Source organism: Nicotiana sylvestris, chromosome 11, assembly GCF_000393655.2.
Source record: "Nicotiana sylvestris chromosome 11, ASM39365v2, whole genome shotgun sequence".
In the NCBI taxonomy this organism is placed as follows: Eukaryota; Viridiplantae; Streptophyta; class Magnoliopsida; order Solanales; family Solanaceae; genus Nicotiana; species Nicotiana sylvestris.
In genome coordinates this window covers 139,780,842-139,808,346 of record NC_091067.1, presented here as the reverse complement: position 1 = coordinate 139,808,346, position 27,505 = coordinate 139,780,842, and the positions used below count along the sequence as shown (strand labels likewise).

The 27,505-nt window shown below is 40.2% G+C and overlaps 1 protein-coding gene across 1 annotated transcript; it reads right to left on the bottom strand.

Annotated features, from left to right (window-relative positions):
• Nucleotides 1-858: 858 nt before the first annotated feature.
• Nucleotides 859-3,270, bottom strand: LOC104238366 (high affinity nitrate transporter 2.4-like). Its single transcript, XM_009792703.2, has 3 exons — nt 2,461-3,270; nt 2,254-2,369; nt 859-1,525 (listed from the first exon to the last, which is right to left on the bottom strand). The coding sequence occupies exons 1-3, from the start codon at nt 3,268-3,270 to the stop codon at nt 859-861; spliced, it is 1,593 nt and encodes a 530-aa protein (XP_009791005.1).
• Nucleotides 3,271-27,505: the final 24,235 nt, after the last annotated feature.

Genomic DNA, 27,505 nt, shown 5'->3' with positions numbered 1-27,505 from the left:
GTGACCCCAATAGGCCGACCTTCCAGCCGCAATTACAGTACAATGAGCCCAACCATTTCTCCTTTAACTCGGCTTATGTTGAACCAGCTTCCCAGTTTTCCTACTATGATGAATCTTATCAATACCATTATACCAAGGCATACCCCCTAAAATAATGCGTTTATTCTAATATGTATGTTCTTTGATTTTTGTTAGTATTATTTTAATAGGCATCGTTTGATATATTCTTAATTATATGATTGGAGATAATCATTAATTTGTGGAATAAAAAACGATTGTTCACTTTGGTTGTTTGGTAAGATCGAAACTAAGTGGGAATGTTTTGATAGTTATAGAAAATTGTAAGTATAAGTCATGTTTCATATTTTCAAAAAGAATTACATTCAAACATCAATTTCATCATAAATTTCTTTCTTTCTTTCTTTGGAAAACGATGATATCAAGACACGACTTAATCTTTCATTAGAGTATCAAACTTCACTCAAATCACCATAGCAAATATTGATTTGAAATGATTATCTAACTGAAGTTTTGATTTGATATGAAGTTTATGTTTGGATAATACTTTTTGCACAACAAAAAAAATATATTTAAAACGAATTGATATTTGGATATAGTTCTTCAGAACTTCACTCCATACATTAACACAACGTGCACAAATTATATCAACCTGTTCAAACACCACAAGTTAATTCTGAAAATACAATTATAAATCAAACATGTAATTTATCTTCAAACGAAAAAAAAATCGGAATACATGTATTTAATAACACTTGGGTAATAAACCTCATTAGAAATACACGTAGCACACGTTTACTATGAGGATGGAAACATCAAGTACGAGTAAGTTTTTTCCAATCAGACACGATTTGGCGTTACATTAGGCGGAGTAGGCGTCGAACCCACACGCTTGCCGCGCTCCGACCGGCAATTCTCGGCAAACTTGATGCTATTTTGATGCATACCCTTTTGCTTCTCAGCCTCAGTGTACTCAGAGGTAAAGTAATGCTCTTCAGTACTCTTAACAGGATCTTTAGTTGGAGGCAAAAACATACTTCCCCATTGTGGGAAATGAACCAAAGATACAGGAAGTGTACAAGCTATAATCATAATCCCCATATAACTCAATCCTGTTTCTGTTGACCATTTTGTGGTTGTGAAAAACAGGAGTTGCGTCAAACCAGAACCAAAATTTCCTCCTGCTCCTGTCATACCTGAAATTATACCTAACGATCGACGCGAAATGAAAGGAATAATACCAAATGTAGCTCCACATGCTGCTTGAGCGCCTAAGGAAAATATTATCATCCAAGCAATAGCCATAGGAAGTGTGTTTGCTTTTCCAAGTAAGAAACAGAAAACTCCACCAAGTGTTTGTAAAATCCATAAGTTCCATAATCTGCCTCTCATTCCAAAACGTTTGGCTGCAAAATCTGATGACCATCCTCCAAAAGGTCGAGCTAAGAGATTAGCCATACCAAATGTGGCAGCAATGATTCCAGCCGTGTGAAGTTTAAGATCAAATCTACAATTTTTTAAATAGAGATTAATTTCTTTAATTAGGTGCCAACGAAGATTGTATAATACCTCTGTCCCATTTTATGTGATACACTTTCCTTTTTAATCTATCTCAATTAAAATGACATCTTTCTATATTTAGTAACGTTTCATTTTAAACTCTTATTCACCCTTAATGATATTAAAAAAAAAAAAAGGATAACCCGGAGCATGAAGCATCCTGCATTCACACAGGTTCCGAGAATGGCCGCACCCTAAGGGCTCGTTTGGTACGAGGGATAAATGATAATTAACCCCTAGATTAAATTTGAGTTGAGTTTATCCTATGATTGGTCGGGATAAAATTGTGGTATAGCTAATCCCGGGATTAGTTATACCAGGATTGTAGTGTTATTTTTATCCCTATGGGAGGGCAGGATAACAATCTGGGAGTAACTAATTCCGGGATAATTAATCCTAGGATAACTTATTTTCCAACCAAACAACCCCTAAGAGATGTGATGTAGGCAGCCTACGTATTCTGATGCAAGTATCAATGGCTGATTCTACAGCTCGAACACGGAGACAACTTCACCCTTAATGATATAGCCATAGAAATGCTTGTCCTATTAGAGACCAGAAGTTTTACAAGTTTGGTTCTTTCTTATTCATGTCCGGTCAAACACCAACATTATAAATTGGGATAGAGGAAGTACTGCTATTCATAACAAAAAGCTTAGGGAAAGCAAGTCAAACCTATCAAAGAAATACTCAGCAATCACATTATCAGTAGTCAATTCAACTCCCATAGAATATCCATAGAGCAGGACAAAGATCCATGTCCTGTAATTTGTTGCAGCATACCACAATATCTATGACAAAAGTAGAGATGAAATAGTTAGCTAACTTTTCTTCCTTTAAATAACCAAGGTACAAACAAATTAAAGAAAATGGATTACTCACCTTAGAAAATTTATCTTTAGAAACATCACCTTTCTTTTGTAGGGAAGCAAGGTTACCATCAGGCAAATCTTGGCCAAGAGTTAACACTAAAATTCCCATAATAACATGAAGCCAACCAGGAATAAAGAATGCAATTCTCCAGGCAGTAAAAGGGGTAGCCCCTGCTCTTCTAATTATATCATACAGAATAGGCATAATAAGCTGAGTAGCTCCACCACCCATATTTCCCCATCCTGCTGCTGTTCCATTAACAAGTCCAATAATCTGACTATTAAACATCGTACTCATCCAATATTGACACGACACAAACGTCGCGAGTGAGAATCCAATCATGAATCTCACAGCAACGTAGCCACCAGCCGAAGACACGAAAGACATGCAAAAAACAGTCGGAGCTGATAACATTATGAGAAATGCACATCCATATCTCGGCCCCAACATGTCACAAATCGCGCCCATTGCAAGCCTAGATAGAATACTTCCGGAAACAGAGGCAACCCCAGCATTACCAACGTCCATTTTGGTCAAGTTAAGGTTGTCCCTAATAATAGGAACTAAAGGAGCAGCAGCAAAAGTTGAAACAAAACAAGTAAAGAAAGAAATCCAAGAAAGTTGAAAAGTTAGACCGTGAGGTTTTGAAAATGAGTAGAATTTGAAAACCTTGGCCTTGTGTTCAGAATCAACTGGAACTTTAAAATGTGCAGTGGTATCAGTTGGTACCATTGGAGATGCAACTGAAAAAGCAAGAACTGGTTCTCTACCTGTAACTCCATGCATAGAACTACCTGGTGATCCTTCAATATCACCCATTTTTTTTTTAGAGAAAAAAAAAGATTGATTAAAATGCTAAAGAAGAAAGATTAGTAATTTGATTTTGAATTGTATGTGTTGATAATATTAGGTGTGTTTATATAGGTATAAAGGAGTTGACAAAATACAAAGCTAAATAAACTAATGGAGATTCCGAATGGTCCCAATTGTTGTTTTAAGGAATCCACTTCGCCGCATCTGATTAATAGCGTTAATCTTATGGTATATTCCAAAGGATCCTATTTTTAAGGAATCTTATACTCTGTCCACTATCTTACTAACAGACTTAGCCCCCCCTGTCTTTCTTTTTATTTCATTTTTTTTTTAAGTTTTTAGTATGATAATAATCTAACCGTTGTGTTAGTTAAAATATTTTCTGACGCAATGATCCCAGTTGAATGTTTTATACTCCATCAGTTTCATTTTATGGCAATGTTTAACAAGGCGCGCGGTTTTAAAATTTTAAAACAGACTTGGCCCTTGTTTCCTTTTTTCAAGTTTTTTAATATGATAAAACAGACAAATAAATACATTACTCCCTCCGTTTCATATTAAATAAAGTAGTTTGACTCGTCACGGAGTTTAAGAAAAAAAAATACTTTTGAAACTTGTGGACTTAAAAAATTAAGGGGTAAAAAGTTTGTGGGGCCATAACATTTGTGTGTCTATAAAAGCTTCTCATTAAGGGTAAATGGGTAAAATGAAAGAGTTTAAAGTTGAATTATTTTCAAATTTAGAAATGTGTCATTTGTTTTGGAACAGACTAAAAAAGGCATCTAATAAGAAACGGACGGAGTATCTTTTAGGTCTTCTCCAATTTTGACGTGTGGTTTATGTGAAAGGAAAAAAAAAACAGATTAATTGAAAAAGAAAACCTTATACATTATGTTCTATTCAATATCAACGTTCAGTATATGGTAAAGAACTAAAATTACTCATGCAAAGAGCATTAGTTTTTCTTGACATAATCATGTAAAGAACAAAAGATAGCATTTGCCTTTTACATAAGGTTTATTATTGAATCATAAGTATGAATTATTACGAGGGCTGAGCTAGTGTACGTTCTACGTACGGGTTTGACAGAACTCAGTAAATATGGTCTAAATATGTATGTGTATTTAAAAACTCATTTAATATATATAAATAATTTATTCAGAACTCGGTAAGGCACCTTTTCTAGAAGCCAGAATCCACAAATTTAAAATCTTGACTCCGCCACTAATTACTACCTCAATCTATCACTTAAATTAACGATGATCTGGTACATGAATCACTACTTAGTTTTGTCATGTCTAGAACTATATTTGGCAACAAAATACATAATATTCTTCCCTTAAAATATATTCCATATATATACAGGATGTTTGCTTAAAATTCTGGAAATTAAACTTTTTGTTTTTAATAAAGATACCATGAAAAGAAAGATTAAATTACAAGTATTAAAAAGCCAACAAGCATTGGCCCTCTCCAAATGTTTGTAACTTGCAATTAATTAGTCACATAAGCTCTATGTATTTGGTTATAAATCACTTCTTACCTCATTGGATAAAACATATTTTAAGAATTATCCCAACTAATAATAATCCACGATTAACCTTTGAAAATAATTTAGCTGACCTGGTTAATTGACTTTTGCAAATTGTAATAATTAAGATTATGAGTCATATTCTTCGATTCAAAATAAGTTATAAGAAAAAGAAATCTTAATCCCAAGTCTTCTTCTACCTACTCTATATACGGAAAAGATCAATGTACGGCAAGTTGCAATAATCTATCAAGAGCCCAACAAGTACAAATTCTCGTACCTTTGACTTTGGCTTCATCTTTGAAAAATATCTGGCATTAATTATTAATTAACTCCACTAACGTATGTTTTTATTTTTAAATTTGGATTGGAATGTCTTTAACAATTCTCAGTCATTGTCGTGCCGACGTCTGGTGCTGCCTAGTATATACACGATGATTAATTTAACCATTAAATGTATCTATGTCACAACCCGAATTCCCACTGTCGGGACCGTAATGACGTCTAACGCTGCACTCGCTAGGCAAGCCAACATTAGAAGTTTGTATCGTAACAATCTTATCAATTACTAATAAACCACTACAACTCAACACATAATAATTAATGTAAGAAACGAAACTTGCATAATAATATTGTGCATGTAAAATATATATGTCTAGCTACCCAGGGTCTGGAGTCGCAATTCACAAACTACTAAGATTAACTACAAGTATTTGGCTGAAATGAAGAAGTACAACTGTTTGTGAACTAAATGAAACAGTAAATAAGTATATATAGGAGGGGACTCCAGGAATCTGCGGACGTCGGCAGATCTACCTCGGGTCTCCTGCGCAATAGCCAGCTACGAACTCAAAGTCAGCTTGGACCGATACCTGAATCTGCACAGAAAGTGCAGAGTGCATCATCAGTACAACCGACCCCATGTACTGGTAAGTGTCGAGCCTAACCTCGACGAAATAATAACGAGGCTAGGATATGACACCACATAAACCTGAACAGTGTAATCATGCTAATGGCAACAATGGTAAACCAAGGAATAAAATAGAAATAATTGGAAGGGGACATGCAGCAGGGAATCACAATATAAGGAGTGAGAGATAATAGAAGGGCACAATTTTAAACAGAAATCCTCAAATAAATTAAGCAATTAAGACAACAACGGAAAACTGCACGGTATCACCCTTCGTGCTTTTACTCTCAACCTCACCAATATATAAATAGAACGGCACGACATCATCCTTCGTGCATTAAACCTCATATAATATACACGTCATCACCTTTCGTGTTTTATCATTCTCATATCATGGCACGACATCACCCTTTGTGCTTTACACTCTTCTTCACGATATAAATAAATCATGCACGGCATCACCCTTCGTGCTTTTACCCTCCTCCTTACAATCACAGAATTAACAACTGATAAAGAGAAGTATTACAAAGAAACCCGTATTTCATCAATAATTAATTTCACAAATTTGACATTTCAACCTTGAATCAATATTCAAAAATTATCAACCTCGGTGGAACCGGATATAAGTCTCCCAACATTTGCAATAACAACAATAAGCATGGATAATAAGATTTGAGACTACAAAATCTGCAAGAATGAAATTTTACTAGCATGCTATGACTAGACCACAACGCATAGGTGCTCGTCACCTCACCTATACATCATATTCAACAACAAAACACATAGCAAATAATCACACAATACCTATTCCCTCAAGACAAAGTTAGACCCAACACTTACCTCAATTTGCAGGCCACTCACTGCTCAAGCATCGTTTTTCCCTTAGAATTCACCTCCAATCCACTCGTATATAGTCACAAATAGCTTAATACCATCAATTATCGCTAAAGGAATCAACTTTATTGAATAATGTGATAACCCATAAGGTCATCACTTATTTTAAAAGTAAATTTGATATTTTGAGGCCTTAAAAACCTCCTTTTCTCTTACCTTGATTGGCGTGCACGGTCCGGGCGTATATCCGAAATTCTTTTATGTGAAAATTTGATAAAAATGCTAATTTCGCATTTAAAATTGAATTTAAGATGACTTCGGTCAATATTTTAGGTAAACGGACCCGGACTTGTGATTTTACGGTCCCGGAAGGTCCGTAGAAAAATATGGGCCTTGGGCGTATGCCCGGAATTGAATTCCGAGGTCCCAAGACCGAGAAATGAATTTTTGAAGAAAATTATTTAACTGAAATTATAAGAGTTTTCAGAAATTTAAATATATTTGGATTTGATGATATCGGGCCCGTATTTTAGTTCCGGAGGCCGATATAGGTCTTATATGGTATTTAAGTTGAGCCTGTAAAATTTAGTAAGAAACGGACTTGATATGACGTAAATCGGACCCTCGGTTGTTAAAATTTGAACTTACGAGTTCTTGAGATTTTTCTTTGATTTTGATGCTAAATTCGTTGTTAAAGATATGAATTTTGCAATTTGATCACATGAGTAAGTCCATATGATGTTTTTAAGTTAGTATGCATGTTTGGTTTGGAGCCCCGTGGGCTCGGATGAGTTTCAGATAAGTTTCGGGATGTTTTTACACTTAAAAAAGTTACAGGTTTTGCTATTTCAGGTGCACAATGGTTTTGTTCTTCCCTTTCGCGTGGATTCACTTGCGAACGCGTATGGCAAATTTCCTTAGGTGTCAGTTTGTTCTTCACGAATACGGAGCTCAGGACGCGAACGCGAAGCTTTTGGGGGGGTTACCCTTCACGAACGCATTTAGACTCACGCGAACGCATAAGGGAGGGAGTTCAATTTGATCTAGGCGAACGCAGTCCTTTCACCACGAACGTGAAGGCCTGAGGAGCTAAAGCTCCACGAACGCGGGCCACCCAATGCGATTGCGAAGGCCATCTGGACCTGACCTATCGCAAACGCAATGAAGGCTTGCCCAGTCTTTTTAAAATAGATTTCAAAAATGGGCAAACCCATTTTCTCCATATTTTCGAACTCCCAAGACCTAGAGGCAATTTTCTTCACCCAAATTCATCCCCAAAGTGTTGGTAATCAATTCTAAACTCTACTCTTTCAATTACCCAACTATTTTCATCACTTTTTAATCAAAAATCAAGAATCTTCATGGTAGAAATTAAGAATTTGGGTAGAGTTAGGGTTTTTTGAATAATTGGAAATTATACCTGGGTTTTGGGGTCGAATTTCAAAACTAATTACATATTCAGGCTCGTGGGTGAATGGGTGATCGGGTTTTGGGCCGAACCTCGTGTTTTGACCAAGCGGGTTCGGGGTCGATTTTTGACTTTTTGGGGAAAATGATAGAAAACGTATAATTAAGCATTGCATATGAATTCTTTAGCATTTATTGATGTTGTTAAATTAATTTGGGTTAGATACAAGTAAATTGGAGGTGAATTCTAAAGGAAAAGCGGTGTTTGAGGCTTGCGTTGGTCGTGGAAGTTTGAGGTAAGTGTTTGGTCTAACCTTAGCTTGAGGGAATAGGTATTGTGCCTTATTTGCTATGTGCTAGTGTGGTGAACAACGTATAGGTGTAGTGACGAGTATTTATACGTTGGTGTCAAGCATGCCCGTGAGTCTTAAATTGTGATGACGAGTATTTATCGGTTCAGATGGCTTAATTGTTTATTTCCATTATTACTGTGATTCTTTATGTTTATATCCCTCATAGCATGTTACCCCTCTCCGTTACTTTGAATTGCTTCTATTATTGTTATTCTTCTAGTAATTATTGTGTCCTAGCCTCGTCACTAGTTCGCTGAGGTTAGTCTCGACACTTACCAGCACATGGAGTCGGTTGTGTTGATGCTACACTCTGCGTTCTTTTGTGCAGATTCCGGTACTGGAGCATACGGACTTTAGTTAGGGGTAGCTGCCTTCAGTCCATCAGGAGACCCGAGGTAGTCCTGCAAACGTCCGCAGGCCTTGGCGTCCCCTTCCTATCTAGTTTTCTTCTGTTATTTACTATTTCAAAGACAGACATGTAATTATTTTGTTCAGACCCTGTTTGTAGTTTATCTTAGAGTGTCCTTGAGATTGTGACACCAGTTCTGGGTGGTTTATGTTTATGGATTCATATTGGTATTAGCTTAAGTAGTTATTCTTTCTTCCGCATTATTATTTTCCGATGTTTATGATATGTTGACTTGAAATTGTTAAGAGGTTAAAAATAAAAAGAGTAAATTAATTGGAATAATTGGCTTGCCTAGCTTTCACTAGTAGGCAATATCACGACTCCCTAGGGTGGGAAATCCGGGTCGTGACAAGTTGGTATCAGAGCTCTAGGTTTCTTAGGCCTCACAATTCATGGACAAGCTTGGTAGAGTCTGAGGGATCGGTTCGGAGACGACTGTTCTTATCCCTAGAGGCTACAGAGTTAGGAACAGTTTCACTTCTATTCTTATATGTCGTGCGACTTGGTTTCTCAATGCTAATTGAACTTCTACTCTGTTCTTTTGCAGATGGAGAGAACACGTACTTCTTAATCCGCTGATCAGCAGCCCGAGCCCCTAGCAACATCTCCCACGAAGGTCAGAGGACGAGGTCGAGGCCGTGCTAGGGGTTGAGGCAGGGGAAGAGCTTAGTCCAGAGCAGAAGCACCAGCGGCGGAGCCTCAGGTTGAGTTTGATGATGAGGTTCCGGCCTAGACAGTTCTAGTGGGCCCAGCTCAGGTCCCAGAGGGGTTCATTGCTACCCAGCACTCCAAGATGCTCTGGTCCGTCTAGTGGACCTTATGGAGAGTGTCACTCAGGCAAGCTTATTTCTTGTAGCACCAGCCGTCTCTCGGGTTGGGTGAGGAGCACAAACTCCCGCTACCCGCACTCCGGAGCAAATGGCTCCCCAGTTTCAGACTCCAACAACTTATCTAGTTGGAGCGGTTCAGCCGGGTATAGTAGCTCAGACCGGTGATGGAGCCGCTATGTTTGCCGATGCTTTGTAGAGATTATACAGGTTCACCAAGCCGTTAACTACTACTTATGGTGGTACACCTTCAGAGGATCCCCAGGATTACTTAGACAGCTGTCATGAGGTTCTTCGGAACATGGGGATAGTGGAGACCAATAGGGTCGACTTTGCTACTTTCCTCTGTCAGGTTCTGCCAAGAACTGGTGGAGAGATTATTGTTTGTCCAGACCAGTTTGATCACCAGCTCTCACTTGGGACCAGTTCTCGCAGCTATTTCTCGAGAAGTTCCTTCCCGTCACTCAGAGAGAGGAGTACCACAGGCGGTTCGAGCATCTCTAGTAGGGGGTTTTGACTGTCACCCCGTATAAGATGAGGTTTATTGATTTGGCTCGTCATACTCTTATGATACTCCCCACTGAGAGAGAGAGGGTGAGGAGGTCTATTGATGGACTCGCTCAGCCTATTAGACTGCAGATGGCTAAGTAGACAGGTAATGAGATTTCTTTCCAGGATGCGGCCAATGTGGCCAGGCGGGTTGAGATAGTTTTAGCTCAGGGGAGCGGTCAGGGGTCCAATAAGAGGCCTTATCATTCTGGCAAGTTCAGTGGTGCCTCGTCTGGAGGCAGGGATTCTTTTGGTAGAAGTCATCCTCCTAGGCCCTTTAAGTCAGCACTTCAGGCTTCTGACAGTGCTCCAGGTAGTTGTGGTTCTCATATGCAGTATTCGGATCATTTACCCTACAGTGCACCGCCAGCTCCTATCAGTGCACCTCCGCTCCAGAGTTTTTCAGGGTAGTTATCCAGGCCGTCAGGGTCAGTTTCAGGGTCAGCAGTTTCAGCAGCCCAAGTCTTGTTATACTTGTAGTGATACGAGGCACATTGCTAGGTTTTTCCCTTGAGCCTAAAAAAACTCTCAACACCAGGGTTCTCGTGCTATGATTCCAACATCAGGTATTCTACCGCCCGCTCAGCCAGCTAGAGGTAGAGGTAGAGGTGTTAGAGGTGGAGGTAAAACCGCTAGAGGTGGAGGCCAGGCAGCTAGATGTGGAGGCCAGCCAGCAGGAGGTCGTCCTAGGAATGCAGTTCAGAGTGGTGGGCCCCAGTCCCGATGTTATGCTATTCCAGCCAGACCTGAGGCTGAGGCCTCTGATGCATTTATCACAGGTACGGTTTCAGTATGTCGTAGAGATGCCTCAGTTCTATTTGATCTAGGGTCCACATATTCTTATGTATCATCTTATTTTGCCCCTTATCTGGTTGTGCCTCATGATTCTTTGAGTGCTCCTGTATATGTGTCTACACTGGTGGGTGATTCTATTGTGGTAGATTGTGTTTATCATGCTTGCATGATCGTTATTGGGGGTCTTGAGACCCAAGTAGATCTCCTACTTCTTGATATGGTGGATTTCGATGTCATTCTGGGGATGGATTGGTTATCCCCTTATCATGCTATCTTGGACTGTCATGCAAGGATCGTGACCTTAGCATTGTCGGGGTTGCCTCGTTTGGAGTGGAGAGGGGCTCCTGGTCATTCTACCATTAGGGTTATCTCATATATGAAGGATCAGCGTATGGTTGATAAGGGATGTTTGGCCTATTTGGCGTATGTGCGTGATTCTAGTGCTGAGGTTCCTTCTATGGATTCTATGCCCATTGTTTGTGAGTTTCCATAGGTATTTCTTGCAAACCTGCCAGGCATGTCGCCCGACAGGGATATTGACTTTTGCATTGATTTGGCTCTAGGCACTCAGCCCATTTCTATTCCGCTGTATCGCATGACTCCGCCAAAGTTGAAATAATTGAAAGAATAGTTGCAAGACTTGCTTGATAAAGGCTTTATTAGACCTAGTGTCTCGCCTTGGGGTGCGTCGGTGTTGTTTGTTAAGAAGTAGGATGGATCAATGAGGATGTGCATAGATTATCGGTAGTTGAACAAGGTCACCATCAAGAACAAGTATCCATTGCCGAGGGTTGATGATTTATTTGACCAGCTTCAGGTTGCCAAAGCGTTTTCGAAGATTGAATTGAGATATGGCTACCATCAGTTGAGGATTAGGGCATCCGATGTCCCTAAGACAGCTTTTCGCATTCGGTACGGGCATTATGAGTTCTTAGTGATGTCATTTGGGTTGACAGATGCCCCAACATGTTTCATGGATTTGATGAACCGAGTGTTCAAGCCTTACTTGGATTCCTTCATGATTGTCTTCATTGATGATATTTTGATTTATTCCCGTAGCTGGGAGGAGCACGAGCAACATCTTCGAGTCATTATTCAGACTCTGAGGGATAGTCAGTTGTATGTTAAGTTTTCGAAGTGTGAGTTTTGGTTGAGTTCGGTTGCATTCTTGGGTCATGTTGTATCAACAAAGGGTATTCAGGTGGATCCTAAGAAGATTGCGGCAGTCAAGGACTGGCCTAGACCCACATCAGTCACAAAGATCCAGAGTTTCTTGCGTTTGGCTTGTCATTACCATCAATTTGTGGAGGGTTTTTCATCTATTGCAGCCCCAATGACCAGGTTAACCCAGAAGGGTGCCTAGTTTCCGACCGGGTCGTTACAGTTCTTTAGAGCTTCATCTTTGTGAGCCAAAAATATTACCCATGTAAAACATGAGTAGTCATCAACAATAACGAAAGCATACTTTTTTCATGCTATACTATACTTGTAGTTCTAGTGGATCCAAAAAATCTATATGCAAGAGTTGAAGAGGTTTGATTGTGGAAATAATATCTTTGGGTTTGAACTAACAATCGAAAAATATTGAAAATCCCAAAATTAGCAAAACCCGAGCCCTGGGCCCACTTCTCGAAACTCAAAAATTTTCACATCATTAGATTCCTTATCACCCCACGAGTTCATACATATCAAAAGTTCTCAAATACGACCTCAAATGGTTCTTCAAATCCCAATTCAAAAGTTCAAAATCTCAAGCCCTAGTTCTTCCATTTTTTGCTTAAGTTCCATGAATTTCTAGGTTAATTTCAAAATAGAATCACGTTTTAGGTTCAAAAATCTTACCTCCAATAAATTCTCCTTGAATCCCCCTTTATTCATCTTCAAAAAGCTCTGAAAATGCTCAGCTATGGAGGTAAAATGACTCAAAATCGCGGATGAAATAACTTATAAACGTTTTGCCCAGTTCTGGTATCTCTTCATCGCGATCACGGCCCAAGCCTCGCGATCGCGAAGAGAAAATTTCCAAGGCTCCAAAAACATGCTACGCGAATGTGAGCACGTGATTTTTTCCCTATATGAATTATTCTCATAGATTCAAGAAAAATAAAATTTTCCATTATTTGCAATTTCGTAGATTTTCGTAGCATTTTTTTGTTATTGTTTGCATTTGTCTGTGCATGTTTATTTTATTTAATTCATGAAAATACAAAAATACGCTGCATTTGTATTTAGGATCTAATTTTGCATTCTTGAATTAATTAGTAATTTAGTGTTTTATAAAAATGGAAAAATCACAAAAAATAACTTATTTTTGCATTTTTAATTTTTAGCTTCGAAATTTGGTAGTTTTCTTTTAATTTGATATTTAATTAGTTGTGGTAATTATTATTTATAGTTAATTAATTTAATTTGGTAGGATAATTTGGTTTAGGGATTAATTTAGGTTTTATTTCTAATCTTTGAAAAGAAAAGATGTTTTTAAAATAATAGGAAAATGGGAAAAGGAAAAGAAGTGAAAAGAATCAGATGTTTGGGCCAAATCCATAAAATTCCTCAAAGCCCAATTAATTCAATCCCTATACCCCACCAAATCAGCCTAGATCTGTGTCCCAATCCGGTCCAAACCCCACTAGTAACCAAAACGACACCGTTTTGATCTTGCACCATCTAAGTCGTTGATCTTACTCAATCGAACGGACGGGAACTATGGGCTTGACAGTATAAAACTGTCCGACTGACGCCCCTACCCTCTAACTTATCTCCCTCATCTCATTCATCTTGAGAGACACCCAAGCCTAACCCTAATCCGCCGCCCCAAAATCCTTAACACCTTTGGTGGCGGCGCCACCTCTGTTCAACCCAAAAATCAACACCTAAGAATCTCCATGGCTCCCTCTTCCCCAATCCGGCACCATTTTCCCTCAAATCACCCTAATCCTCTTCGAATCTTAAATCGAAGATCGGATCCCTAAAATCCCAAGACCCCAAATCAGTGAGTTGATGAAATTTTGAGGCTGAAATCGATCTTAATCGTGTGTTTTCACTTGAGAACATACGATTAAGGCCCGTTTCGGTCAAAAATCAAATATTCCTTTAAAAGTTGTCAAGATTTTACCTGCCTGGTTTTAGGTATTTTCAGTTTTGTTTCCTTCCTTTTATTTTTTTTCTCTTCTTCTTCTTTTTGTTTCATTTAAAGTCCTAGTCTTCATCTCCTTTTACTTCGCCTTTTTTGTTTTGTTTTCATTTTAAATTAGTTCTGTTTATGTGTTTTAAAATCAAAGTTGTTCGTGCATGTCGTTTAATTTCTTTGCTCTGTGTGTTATTTCATTTTTTAGTTTTCAAAGAAAGGAAATCCGAATTTCTCTTGGGCAATTCTGTCTAGCCCAACGATTCTATATGGGCTCTATTAGACGGAGGCCCAGGGGAAAGGATTCAGCCCGATTTTGTAGACCAGGTCTGGTTTGAACCATTGGGTTAATTTGAACCATTGGGTTAATTTGACCTATTGGTCTTGTGGATTCATTGGTCTGGGGGTTATTTTAGGAATTCTAAGTTAGGAAATCTTCAATAACTGAACAAGGAAGCTTCTTAGAAGCTGGGGTTGAGACTTGTGTGAAAACCTGATTTTTAAATTAAGGATTAAATAGCAAAAAAGAAAACTTCAGAAGGAAAAAAATGCAAAAAACTGATCTCATTATGGCTGCCCTAGTAACTTGCCTATAAAGGCATTGTTACTTGAGGCTCAATTCAGATTTCAGAGAGCTAAGAAACTCAGAAAAAGAGAACGGCTAAAATTTGAAGACAAATCACTGTTCCATTGAATACATTTCTGATATTTTTTGAATTCCAACTTGCTTAAGGCAATCTTTGGTTCAGTGGGTATATGAGATGGCTTGAACTTGTTCTTCTTTTAAAGTCTGGGGTTGAGTTCTGGGTCAAGGTTACTGTTTCATTGATTATTCTTGAGTTGATTTCACTATTCTACTGCTGAATCTGGGACTCTGTTCTGTTGTTGCTGCCTACTGATCCTTACTCCTTCTTGATTTCCCCTTATTCCCAGGTACATGATCTCTGAATTCTACCTCATGTAAGGCTTGACTTGAAGAGTGAGGAAAGCAAAGTTTAGAGCATATCATCAATTATTTTGTGACTCAGTTGTATTGTTTTTTTATGTTTTTTTAGTAACTTGATGTGTACATCGTCTAGTTGAGCTTCTATTTTGGATAGTGAACTTTTACTATTGTAGCTAACTTGAGACTATTGCGAAAACTTGGGGAACAATTTGTTGTGTTGAATAAGTAGTTAGAACCTATATTCAATCATGCTAAATCCTATAATGTGGACTGCATTAGAGTCTTGTCTGCTATAATAAGTTCGTTTAAGTTGATACAACATATTAGTTGTGTTTGGATGGTGTTGTGTTCATGTAATCGTAGTTAAATGTGTTCTTAACTTTAGTGAGTATGAAGTCATGCTTAAAAAGGGGGAAATGGTCCAGAATACTCTAAAAATTGAACTATGCATTGATTTGATCCTGGTTTGTTTATGAGCATGTTTAAGTTGAATTTGTGGCTTAAAATTTAGAATGTTTAGCTGATTGCTCTGTGCTTGAACAGTTAAAATGCAGAAATAAAAAAATGTTAGTTTAATTTCACGTTTCATGTAGTCTTTGATGATTGGCATTTAATGGGTTACGTACAATTGCTGGTTTCAAAAGGTGGGCCTAAGGCTGGCCCATTTAATGAGAGTTCAATCTCAGACTCGAAGGCATAATACTATGCCTTTGGGCGTTCATTCTCTCATTGTAATTGGGCTCGTTTTGGGCCCAAGTATGAAGTCATTCGCAAAAATGGGACTCAGACCCGCTTCGTCTTTGTTGAGCCCAGTTTTCCTGTTAATTATCTGCGATAGCCCAAGTCGTTTGTTTAAATAATTGAACCTTTTCTTTAATGCAAACCCTTTAGCTAGTTCGCATAAAATCCCAATTCTCTTAGTATTTAGTTAATTGGATTACGTTAATTGGGTGAGGTGTGCCATAGTAAATAACATCAATAGTTTATGGCCCTCAAAAGCTTAGTTCGAGCTTCCTTTAAAATCTGAATCGAAGTGTGTCCTGCCAAATAAAATCTCAAATGCGTGGCCCTCATTTAATTATTTATTTTTTAAAAAAATCTTTAGAATTCGAGGCACACCATTTAGCAAATCTCCATGGCCCTCGCAAAGTTAAGAACGCGTAGCTGCTTTAGGCGCGTTATTTCAATGACATTACCTTCCTAAACTCGGGTGTGCATTTTATGTGACCCAAATCCAAATCTTAACAACGTTGAATAAAACGTGCTTCAGATTGCGGGTACATTTCATGTGGCTCAATCTAAAGACATGTTTTAAACGACGTCAAATCTTCTTTAAAATAATTAAAAGCGGTTTAATATGTTAAAATTGCACCATAGGCTAAAACATGTTTAAAATCAGATAATTAGGCCAATTATAATAATTGAGCGACCGTGCTAGAACCACGAAACTCGGGAATGCCTAACACCTTCTCCCGGGTTAACAGAATTCCTTACCCAGATTTCTATGTTCGCGGACTGTAATATAGAGTCCATCTTTACTCGATTCGGGATTTGAACTGGTGACTTGGGACACCATAAATCTCCCAAGTGGCGACTCTGAATCTTTAAATAAATATAATCTCATTTCGATTGTCCTTTAATTGGAAAAACTCCCTTATATACTCCCTCCCGGGGGTGTAGGTAAAAAGGAGGTGTGACAGCTCTGGCGACTCTGTTGGGGATTGAACCCAGAATCTCTGGTTCAGGGTTCAAGAATTCGAGCTTAGAATAATTGTTATAGTTGGCTTTATCCATTATCTGAATTTGTTACATAATTTGGGCTTAATATGCTAATTGATTGCTTTTACCGCTTTGATATTCCGTGAACTGTATATAAACTGTTGTGAAATCCCTCTTCTCTCTAAATCTTCTAAATCATGAAGAAGTGTGCACTTCGTGTGACTTCTTTTCTATTAGAGTCATATCCTAAATTTAGAACGAGGTTTGGACAAGTTGCAAAGCCGGTGAAGCTTCTGTATTCCCGGTACGCTGCCCCCCCTTCCCCCCGGCTCGAGCTGTCCGCTCGGGTAAGCCAGGTTTTGAACCTAGTACAACGAGACCTCATGCCGGATCTCTAGTACGAACGTTTGCTTGCATCATGTGCATTTAACTTTGGAGACTCAACACAGGGGTTGGGTCTGTCTAGGACAGGTGCACCAAAAATGAAAAGACCATCCTGACGCATCTTACTTGCTACTTGTGCATTTATTTGCCTCGGACCTGCACGCTGACCGGCTTGTGAATATTGGGAAAAGTCGAGAAAAGGAAATAGCAGTGTAGAGGGTTAAAAGAGTTAATCACCTGTTTTGAGAAAAACCAATGTCCAAACAATGCTGAAACTCTGCCGAATTTTTGAGAAAAAAGCGAAACTAAAAATGAAAAAAAGAGAAGAGTTTTGTTTTCAAAAATAGTTTGTTTTACTTGCCTGAACTACACCAGTTTGATTCTCACATGGTGTAAGATACGTAGGCAACCCCCAACGGGTCCAACTTCTCTTTTGTAAAAGCAGCCCAAAAAAATAAAAATCTTATTTTCATTGCAAATAAAGTAAGATGATGTCATTCTTCTCAAAATAGCCGAATATCCCTCAAAAGAGCATCGGAAGGTTGTTTTTGCAAGAACAACCACTTTTAGTCACTTTTAAAGGTTTTGACTGTTTAGCCGACATAGCCTTAAAATATTCGTTTTCGAAATGCTGAAAGGCCGTATTGTCAAGGCCGAATATTTTTGTGAAAATTTTGAAAACAAAATGGTCATAGTTTTCTTTTAATTAAAATCACCTTAATAAATGTGCAGGATGAGCACAATTCAAAATGAACCCTTCTCAGTCCGTGAAGAGATCCCATTGGAGTTACATATGTGGTGGCATGATTTGGGGGACGACAGCAGGAAAGTTGTGACAAAAGCGTTGGGCGGTCTTATCGGGCTCTTGAAGGTTAAGCCAAGAAAAGACGTGATTGAGACCTTGATACCATTTTGGGACCCAGCACATAATGTATTCCACTTTGCTGATTTCGAGTTAACTCCTACACTGGAAGAGATAGCAGGCTATGCCAGCTTCGAGGGGAATCTTAGAAATCAATACCCAGTAGCACCGAGAACAGTAACCCCTCACAAATTTTTGGACTTGTTAAGCATCAGTCGGTACATCTGAGATGGAAATTTAGCCAAAGGATTCTGTACCTTCTACTTTTTGTATCGATGTTACAGGAATCCCCGTGGCTTCAAAACGCCAGATACCGATCTTACTCATGCGGGAAACCAAGACAAGTGGGAAGCTCGGAGAGGATTAGCTTTTATAATGGCATTCCTGGGTATTTTGGTTTGCCCCAGAAAAGACGGGAACATAGAGTTGGGCCTTGTAGGGATAGCTGACTTCTTGATGAAAAAGGCAAATGGGACTATAGTGCCGCTAATCTTGGAAGCAATTTACCGAGCTCTGACCCTTTGTCGAGAAGGAGGGAAGTTCATTGAAGGTTGCAATATGCTATTACAACTATGGATGGAGGAACACCTTTGCCACTGCCCCGGATACTTGAATTGTGGTATGACTGGCCTTGAATGCGACAAAAATATGAAAAACGGGTAGAGGGTTATGAGTTTCCGGATGGTACGGAAGCATGGCATGCTCATTTGAGATCTTTGACTGCAAACAAGATCGAATGGACGATCGGGTGGCTCTCGGTCAATGAAGTAATCTATATGTCGGTTGAGGTGTGTTTTTTGCTGTTGATGGGTCTTCAGAGTATCCAGCCTTATGCTCCACACAGAGCCCTATGTCAGTTAGGCTGATACCAGACCATCCCACATGATGAAGATTTAAGTCGGCAGGTCATCGAGTTAGAACCAAAAGCTGCCTTCCCGGAAGAAAAAATGCATCGAATTTGGCATCAATGCAGATTCTTAGGGCCTAATACTCAAGTACGAGATCTATCCAGAGGCGAGGTGTAGCCTAGTTACACTGCTTGGTATGGTAAAAGATCCCGAGTTCATCATGAGCCCGAAAGGCCCGCAAAGAGACCACATGTCCAACAGTTCACCGATGGAGCACAAGTGCAATGGGATTGGTTGACCAAAGAAAACGAGTACAGGGTTACCATAAGCAAATTGGAAAAGCAAGTCAAAGAACTTCAATTAAAGAATAGCTTGCAAGCCGCAGTGGACGAAGGAGAAAAGAAAAGCTAGCCAAAGAAAATGAGGCCCTTCGAGGCCAAATTCAGAAAATGAAAATAGCGGCAGAAAACCCCGCCCGAAGTGCCAAAGATGAAAACACATAGATAACCTCAGGTAGAAAGTGAGTGACTATAGTTTTGATTTGGACAAAGCAGAAAGTGAACTAGCCAGGGCTCGAAAGCAATTGGCTAAAAACACAGATGAACGAGCACGCCTGGTTAAGCAATTGAAAGAAAAGTACGACAATGAGGTCGCGGGATTAAAGAAAAGGGTCATCGCCACGGAAAACAAAATGATCAAATAGGCGAAAGACTTCAAGGTTGAAAGGGAGCATTGTTATACAGCATTGGCACAATTAGAAATAGATTTGCAACAACTTCAGGAGCAGAATCATGTGGCCGAGCAAACTTTGGAAGCTAGGGCCCAGCAGATCGAGCATTTGTTACAAGAAAAAGGTGTCACAAGAGAGAGAATTGGAAACATCGCCGATTACATTGTTGTGAAGTGCCAAGCCTATGAGGATATGACTCGCACCACCTTCTTCGTGGAAGTGATGACATTTGTTAAACAGATGATGAGTGACTTGGATCGACTTCAAAGGAATCTTGCATATAGGCCCGCGGCGAGACTGAATGATGTCCCACGGGCACCAGGAGCATTAATGTATTCATGACTTTTCATTTGAGTCTGTATTTCCTTTTCCGTTAGATTCTGTCAGTTGTTTTGAGTCTGTATTTTCTTTCTGCTGGAGTCTGTCAGGTGTTTTCGAGTTTGTATTTTCTTTTGTTGGAGTATGATAGTTTATATTCAGAGTCTGTATTTCGTCTTTGCATCAGAGTCTGTTAGTTTCTTTTGGAGTCTGTTGGTTTTTAGTCTTTGTAATCAAAACATTTGCTTTTTATGAAAATTGAAAATCCCAAAATATTTTATTATTTGCTTTCACACTTATCTCCCAGAACTACGCTCGGTCTGATTCATGCGGGGTCATGATACGTAGGCAATCTCCATAGGATTCGACCATAACCAAAAGAAGAAAAAAAGAGAAGAAAAAGAAAAAGAGAGAGGAAAAACAAGAGAGAAAGAAAAGAAAAGAGAGAAAAATAAGAAAACCAAGAGAAAGAAACAATGGCAAAACAAGAGAGAAATGAGAGGATAAAAACAAAGAAAAAGCAAAGGCCAGAATGAAAAGAGAGAAAAAGGGGGAAAAGAGAAATTGCAAATGGAAATAAGAAAAAGTCGGGATGACACAAGCAGCCCGTCAAATGCATAATAGAAACGGTTAACTGCTTAGGTGCATTCATTCCCTGAAATGTGCGGTTACCAATTTGTTAAAGCCCTAATCACTAACAAGGTTGTTGTTGATATAATGAGTCCAAGCAGGTGGTTAGTTGATTGGCATTCTGGCAACTCACTCCTACAACACCCGATCAAAAGACAAGCTGAACATGGCCAACCAAGAATCGGAGACAAGTATTGTTGATCCGTTAAAGGAGGTGGAGGAATTGGATGTTAATACGATGAAGGAAAAGATGTATAAGTTAAAGCAGCAAATGGTTGAAATGTACCAGGCCTGGGCAAAGGGTCATCCACCACCAGTTTATCCCGCCAACCCTGCTTATATCCCACCATCGGCCCAACCTCAGGAGCCTCTCACTATGAACTCCTCTCCAGCCTTTCCTTCTACCAACAATGTTATGGCACCACTTCCCATACTTCTCAAGCTCCACCACCCAAACAAGTCCCATACCCTCCTCCACCAGTCACTCCTATTTTTGTGGCACCTCCACCTGCTGCATTACACAGATCTTCCAGTGAACCTCTGTTCCAGACTCACGATAACCAGTATTATCCCTATGAACCCACCTTCAAAGTTCCGGAACCATATTCTTACACCCCTCATCTTGATCTCCCGGCAGAGACCGAGAAGCCACCCAAAAATCCCGAACATGAGGAGATGATCAGAAAGGTCAAAAGTATGGAACAATCGTTTAGAGATATGAGGGGGTTGGGAGGTCAAGTAAGTGTGGCCTATAAGGATTTATGTCTGTTCCCATATGTTCAGTTACCAGCAGGGTTCAAGATGCCTAAGTTTGATCTGTACGATGAGCATAGTGACCCAGTAGCACATGATTTTGTAGCAAGATGAGAGGGGCGGGCGGAAGAGATGAATTATTGATGGCATATTTCAGCTAAAGTCTGAGCGGATCGGTATTGGAATGGTATACTGGACAAGATCACAACAGGTGGTACACATGGGACGATTTGGCCCAAGTCTTCGCCTGCCATTTTCAGTACAATCTTGAAATTATCCCAGACCGTCTATCATTGATGAAGATTGAGAAAAAGCTTGGTGAGAGTTTTTGGGAATATGGATTCCGTTGGAGGGAGCAAGCATCAAGGGTTGACCCTCCAATGAAAGAAAGTGAGATGGTTGATTATTTCTTGCAGGCCTTGGAGCCCACTTATTTTGGTCATTTGGTGTCAGTAATGGGCAAGTCCTTTAACGAGGTTGTAAAAATGGGAGGCATGGTTGAGGGGGGACTCAATTCCAACAAGATCATGAGTTATTCAGCAATCAAAGCGACCACCCATGCTATTCAAAACGGTACTAGAGGTGTACTTGGGGAAAAAAAGAAAAAGGATGTTGCGACAGTTGAGTCAGGAGCTTGGGTCGGACCTAGGGGCCCTTCATGTTACTACAACCAGCCTCGACCCTATCACCAAACTTACCCCCACACTCCATATCCCATCACAACACTATTACCCACCACCAGATCCCCATTTTTCCGTCCATCATGCACAAACATACCCTCAACCTCCTGCCCACGTGCAATGACATGCGCCAACTCCACATAATCCCTACCCAGCCCCGCAAAATACTTATCCACCACCAAGAGCCTACCAAAATTCCCCTCGAACAGGTTTCCGACCCAATCAGGCCACTAAGAATGAGAGGTTGCAGAAGAAGAAGACTTTTACTCAATTGGGAGAATCCTATACCAGTTTGTTCCGCAGGTTGAGACAATTGGGTATGCTGAGTCCGATTGAACCAAAATTGCCAAATCCTCCCCCGAGGAATCTTGATCACTCCGTGAGTTGTAAATATTGTTCTGGTGCCTCGGGGAATGACACAGAGAAGTATTGGCAATTGAAAACATCTATTCAAGAGCTCATTGATACTAATCGGATTGAGGTCTAAGCTCCGGAGGCACCTAATATCAACCAGAACCCTTTGCCAGCTCATCAAGAGACGAATATGATTGAGATAGTGCATAAGGAATGGGAGCCTAAGAAGCCTTCACAAACTGTCATGATGATTCGGTCCAATGATGTCAGGCCATTCGAAAAGTCAACAAGTGAGAAGTCTGCGATCAAGTTGAATGGGGAAAATAGTGAACCATCTGTGGTGGTCAAGAAGGGGTCCTCAAGTGACGTCGCAGGGAAACATGAAAGAGCGAAAGTGGTTTTGCCGGGAGTGGCGAACAAGCCTGTTGTAATTGTGGAAGGTGCCCGCATAGACCCTGTCATCATCAAGACGGTAACGCAATTACCAATAGTCAACAACAAGGTGGTCCCATAGAATTATGAACGAGTGACAGTGACTTACAAGGTGAAAGAAGTTAAAGAAGAAGTATGTGAGACCTATGGTTTGACTCTATCGGGAAGATGCTTTGCCCCCGAAGAGTTGAGAAAAGCCAAAAGTTCCAAAGATAACCCGATATTGGTGAAGAAAGTTGTGACTGAGGAAGAATCAAAGGAGTTATTGAGAAAGATGAAAGTGCAGGATTATTTCATTATGGAGCAGTTGAGGAAGACACCGACTCAGAATTCATTATTGTCATTATTGATCCATTCAGACGAGCATCGTCAGGCTTTGATAAAGATCCTGAATGAGGCCCACGTTCCTGATAAAATCTTAGTAAATCACTTGGAAAAGATAGCTAGCAAGATATTTGAGGTGAACAGAGTCACTTTTTCTGATGATGAGTTGCCCATGGAGGGTACCGAGCACAATAGAGCCCTCTATCTGACAGTGAAATGTGAAGACTCTGTGGTTACTCGGGTGCTGGTTGACAATGGTTACAATGCAAACATCTTCCCTCTCTCCACTCTGAACAAGTTGAAGGTGGATGATGAAAGAATTAACAAGAACAGTAAGTGTGTTCGGGGATTCGACGGTGGAGGGAAAGATTCAGTGGGGGACATAGTGCTTGAGCTTACAATAGGGCCAGTTGAATTTACCATGGAGTTCCAGGTGCTCGATGTGGCTGTTTCTTACAATCTGTTGTTAGGTCGACCCTGGATTCATGCTGCCAATCTGCAGGGTATCGTACAGTCGGTGTCTCTCCCCAAAAACTTGGATACGTTTGGTTTGGGATTCAAGCCCACAGCTACGGATGTGAAAAGAGCTAGAAAGTTGAAACAGAGGGCCTGGGTCCTCCCAAAGCCCATCCCACAGCTCTTCAGATCATTTGTTAGGCCTGGCACCAAGAAACGCCCAGTGGCAATAGTTCCCAGTTTAGTGGTTGATGTAGATAGAGATTTGATTGAAAAGTTCGAGAGGTTATTCGCCGATGTGAACATGTTAGAATCTGGAGAGGGCTCGAGTAAAGTGGATGTGCAGTTTGTTGGGCCCAGTGCAAAGATTAACAATTGGGAAGCCACTTCTCTCCCCACCAGGAAGGAGTTTTGGTAGTTTGCTTTGATTTTCTTTCAGTTTATCTGGATGATGCCAGGGTTGTAATTCAGATTCTAGGTTCCATCCGTTTGGATGTATAAACCTCGTTATCTTTAATTTCAATGAAATGCAATTTCCCTTTTTCTTCCTTCCTGATAGTTTTATTTTTGTTTTTCTTTTTTTCCTTGTACAACTCTTTTTATGTTGGCTTCAATGATATGACATGCATGAGGAATCTCCGGCCCAGTCATAAAAGTCAATCTAATTCTGAAATAGTAATTCAAGAAATAGAGTGTGATGGTGAATCAGAATATGACGAGGATGAAGCCTTTGAAGAAATTAGTAAAGAATTAAGCCATTTTGAAGAAAACCCCAAGTCTAACCTGAGTGATATAGAAGCAATCAATTTAGGGGACCAAGATAATGTCTGGGAAACTAAAATAAGTGACCATATTGATCCACAACTCAGAGAGGAGATAATTAAAGCAATGTTCGAGTATAAAGATGTTTTTGCATGGTCCTATGACGACATGCCGAGTCTAAGCACTAACTTGGTGGTTCACAAATTGCCCACTGACCCGGCATTCCCCCTGTCAAGCAGAAGCTGAGGAAATTTAAAACTGATATGAGTGTGAAGATTAAGGAAGAGGTCACCAAACAGTTTGAGGCCAAGGTCATTCGGTTCACCCGGTATCCCACCTAGTTAGCCAATGTTGTGCCTGTGCTGAAGAAGGATGGCAAGACCAGGGTGTGTGTTGATTATCGAGATCTCAACAAGGCAAGTCCCAAGGATAACTTCCCATTGCCGAACATCCATATATTGATCGATAATTGTGCCAAACATAAGATTGGTTCTTTTGTGGATTGTTATGCAGGCTACCACCAAATCTTAATGGATGAGGACATAGAAAAGACGACATCCATCATGCCATGGGGAATGTACTGCTATCGGGTCATGCCATTTGGTTTGAAAAATGCTGGGGCAACCTACATGAGGGTAATGATGACCATATTCCACGACATGATACATAGGGAGATCGAGGTTTATGTGGATGATGTGATTGTAAAGTCTAGAAAGCAGTCTAACCATGTCAGAGAGCTGAGAAAGTTCTTCCAAAGGCTTCGCAGGTACAATCTCAAGCTCAATCCTACAAAATGTGCATTCGGTGTTCCGTCTGGAAAGTTGTTGGGATTCATAGTCAGCCGCCGAGGTATTGAATTAGACCCATCAAAGATCAAAGCTATCCAGGAATTTCCACCCCCAAAGAACAAGACTGAGGTGATGAGTCTGTTGGGGAGATTGAATTACATCAGCAGGTTTATTGCTCAGCTCAGGACAACCTGTGAGCCTATCTTCAAATTGTTAAAGAAAGATGTTGCGGTCAAGTGGACAGATGAATGTCAGGAAGCATTTGATAAGATAAAGGGGTACTTGTCAAACCCACCTGTGTTGGTCCCGCCAGAACCAGGCAGACCTTTGATTTTGTATTTGACGGTCTTGGACAATTCATTTGGTTGTGTGTTGGGTCAGCATGACATTACCGGTAGGAAGGAGCAGGCCATCTATTATCTCAACAAGAAGTTCACATCTTACGAGGTTAAGTACACGCATCTTGAGAGTACGTGTTGTGCCCTCACTTGGGTGGCACAGAAGTTGAAGCACTATTTGTCATCTTACACTACTTACCTCATCTCTCGTTTGGATCAGTTAAAGTATATATTTCAGAAGCCTATGCCTACAGGGAGGCTCGCAAAGTGGTAGATTTTGCTCACAGAATTTGACATAGTCTACGTGACTCGGACTGCGATGAAAGCACAAGCATTGGCCGATAATTTGGCTGAGAATACTGTGGATGAAGAATACGAACCCTTGAAGACTTATTTCCCTGATGAAGAGGTAATTCACATTGATGAATTGGGACAGATTGCAAAGCTAGGATGGAAACTTTTCTTTGATGGGGCTGCTAACATGAAAGGCATTGGGATAGGAGCGGTACTTGTTTCTGAAACAGGGCATCACTACCCTGTTACGGCTCAGCTTCGGTTCTACTGTACTAACAACATGGATGAGTACGAGGCATGCATTTTGGGTTTGAGGATGGCTGTGGATATGGGTGTCCAGGAAGTCTTGGTCTTGGGTGACTCGGACCTTCTGGTGCACCAGATTCAGGGAGAATGGGAAACACGAGATTTAAAACTCATACTGTACCGACAGTGCTTGCAGGATCTTTGTCAACGGTTCTAATCAATAGAGTTCAGGCATATTCCAAGGATTCACAATGAGGTCGTCGATGCTTTAGATACTCTGGCATCAATGTTGCACCATCCCGATAAAGCTTATATGGATCCTTTGCAGATTTAGATCCACGATCAACATGCTTACTATAATGTGGTGGAAGAAGAGCTCGATGGGGAACCTTGGTTTCATGATATCTAGGAATACATCAGGATGGGGTGTATCCAGTACAAGCCACAGGTGATCAAAAGAGAACAATTAGGCGGTTGGAAAGCGGTTTTTTCTTCAGCGGAGGGGTTCTGTTCAAAAGGACTCCAGACCTTGGGCTACTGAGATGCATAGATTCTAGTCAGGCTATAGCTATTATAATCGAAGTACATTCTGGAGTCTGTGGACCGCACATGAGTGGGTACGTGTTGGCAAAGAAGATTCTCCGAGCAGGTTATTATTGGCTCACTATGGAGAGAGATTGTATCAGTTTCGTGCATAAATGTCATCAGTGCCAAGTGCATGGAGATTTAATTCATTCTCCACCATCTAAATTACACACGATGTCTGCACCGTGGCCTTTTGTTGCATGGGGCGTGGATGTCATTGGGCCAATTGAGCCATCAGCATCAAACGGGCACAGGTTCATTTTGGTGGCCATAGACTATTTCACCAAGTGGGTAGAGGCTAAAACATTCAAGTCTGTAACCAAGAAGGCGGTGGTTGATTTTGTGCACTCAAATATCATTTGCCGGTTTGGGATACCAAAGGTGATCATTACAGACAATGTGGCTAATCTCAATAGTCATCTGATGAAAGAGGTGTGTCAACAGTTTAATATTACACATCGCAATTCCACCCCATATCGCCCCAAGGCGAATGGAGCAGTCGAGGCAGCCAACAAGAATATAAAGAAGATACTTCGAAAAATGGTGAAGGGTTCTAGGCAGTGGCATGAAAAGCTGTCGTTTGCATTGCTGGGTTATCGCACTACTGTCCGTACTTCAGTAAGGGTGACTCCTTATTTGTTGGTGTATGGCACCGAAGTAGTGATACCCGCAGAAGTGGAAATTCTATCACTTCGAATTGTCGCGGAGGATGAGATCGATGATGATGAGTGGGTCAAAACCCGCTTGGAACAATTGAGTTTGATCGACGAGAAAAGATTGGTAGCAGTGTGTCATGGCCAATTGTATCAACAAATAATGGCAAGAGCATATAATAAGAAGGTGCGTCCACGGAAGTTTGAAGTAGGTCAGCAAGTGTTAAGACGTATCCTTCCAAATCAGGCTGAGGCCAAAGGCAAGTTCGCTCCAAACTGGCATGAGCCATTCATCGTAACTAGAGTGTTGTCAAATGGCGCTTTGTATTTAACAGATATAGAAGGCAAGTGTGTAGAAATGTCCATCAATTCTGATGCGGTCAAGAGATGCTATGTA

Coding starts and splice junctions, on each gene's coding strand:
- LOC104238366 (XM_009792703.2), bottom strand. CDS start 3,270: ATGGGTGATATTGAAGGATCACCAGGTAGTTCTATGCATGGAGTTACA. Junction 2,370..2,460: donor CTAAAGATAAATTTTCTAAG/GTGAGTAATCCA, acceptor CTTTTGTCATAG/ATATTGTGGTATGCTGCAAC. Junction 1,526..2,253: donor GCTGAGTATTTCTTTGATAG/GTTTGACTTGCT, acceptor AAAAAATTGTAG/ATTTGATCTTAAACTTCACA.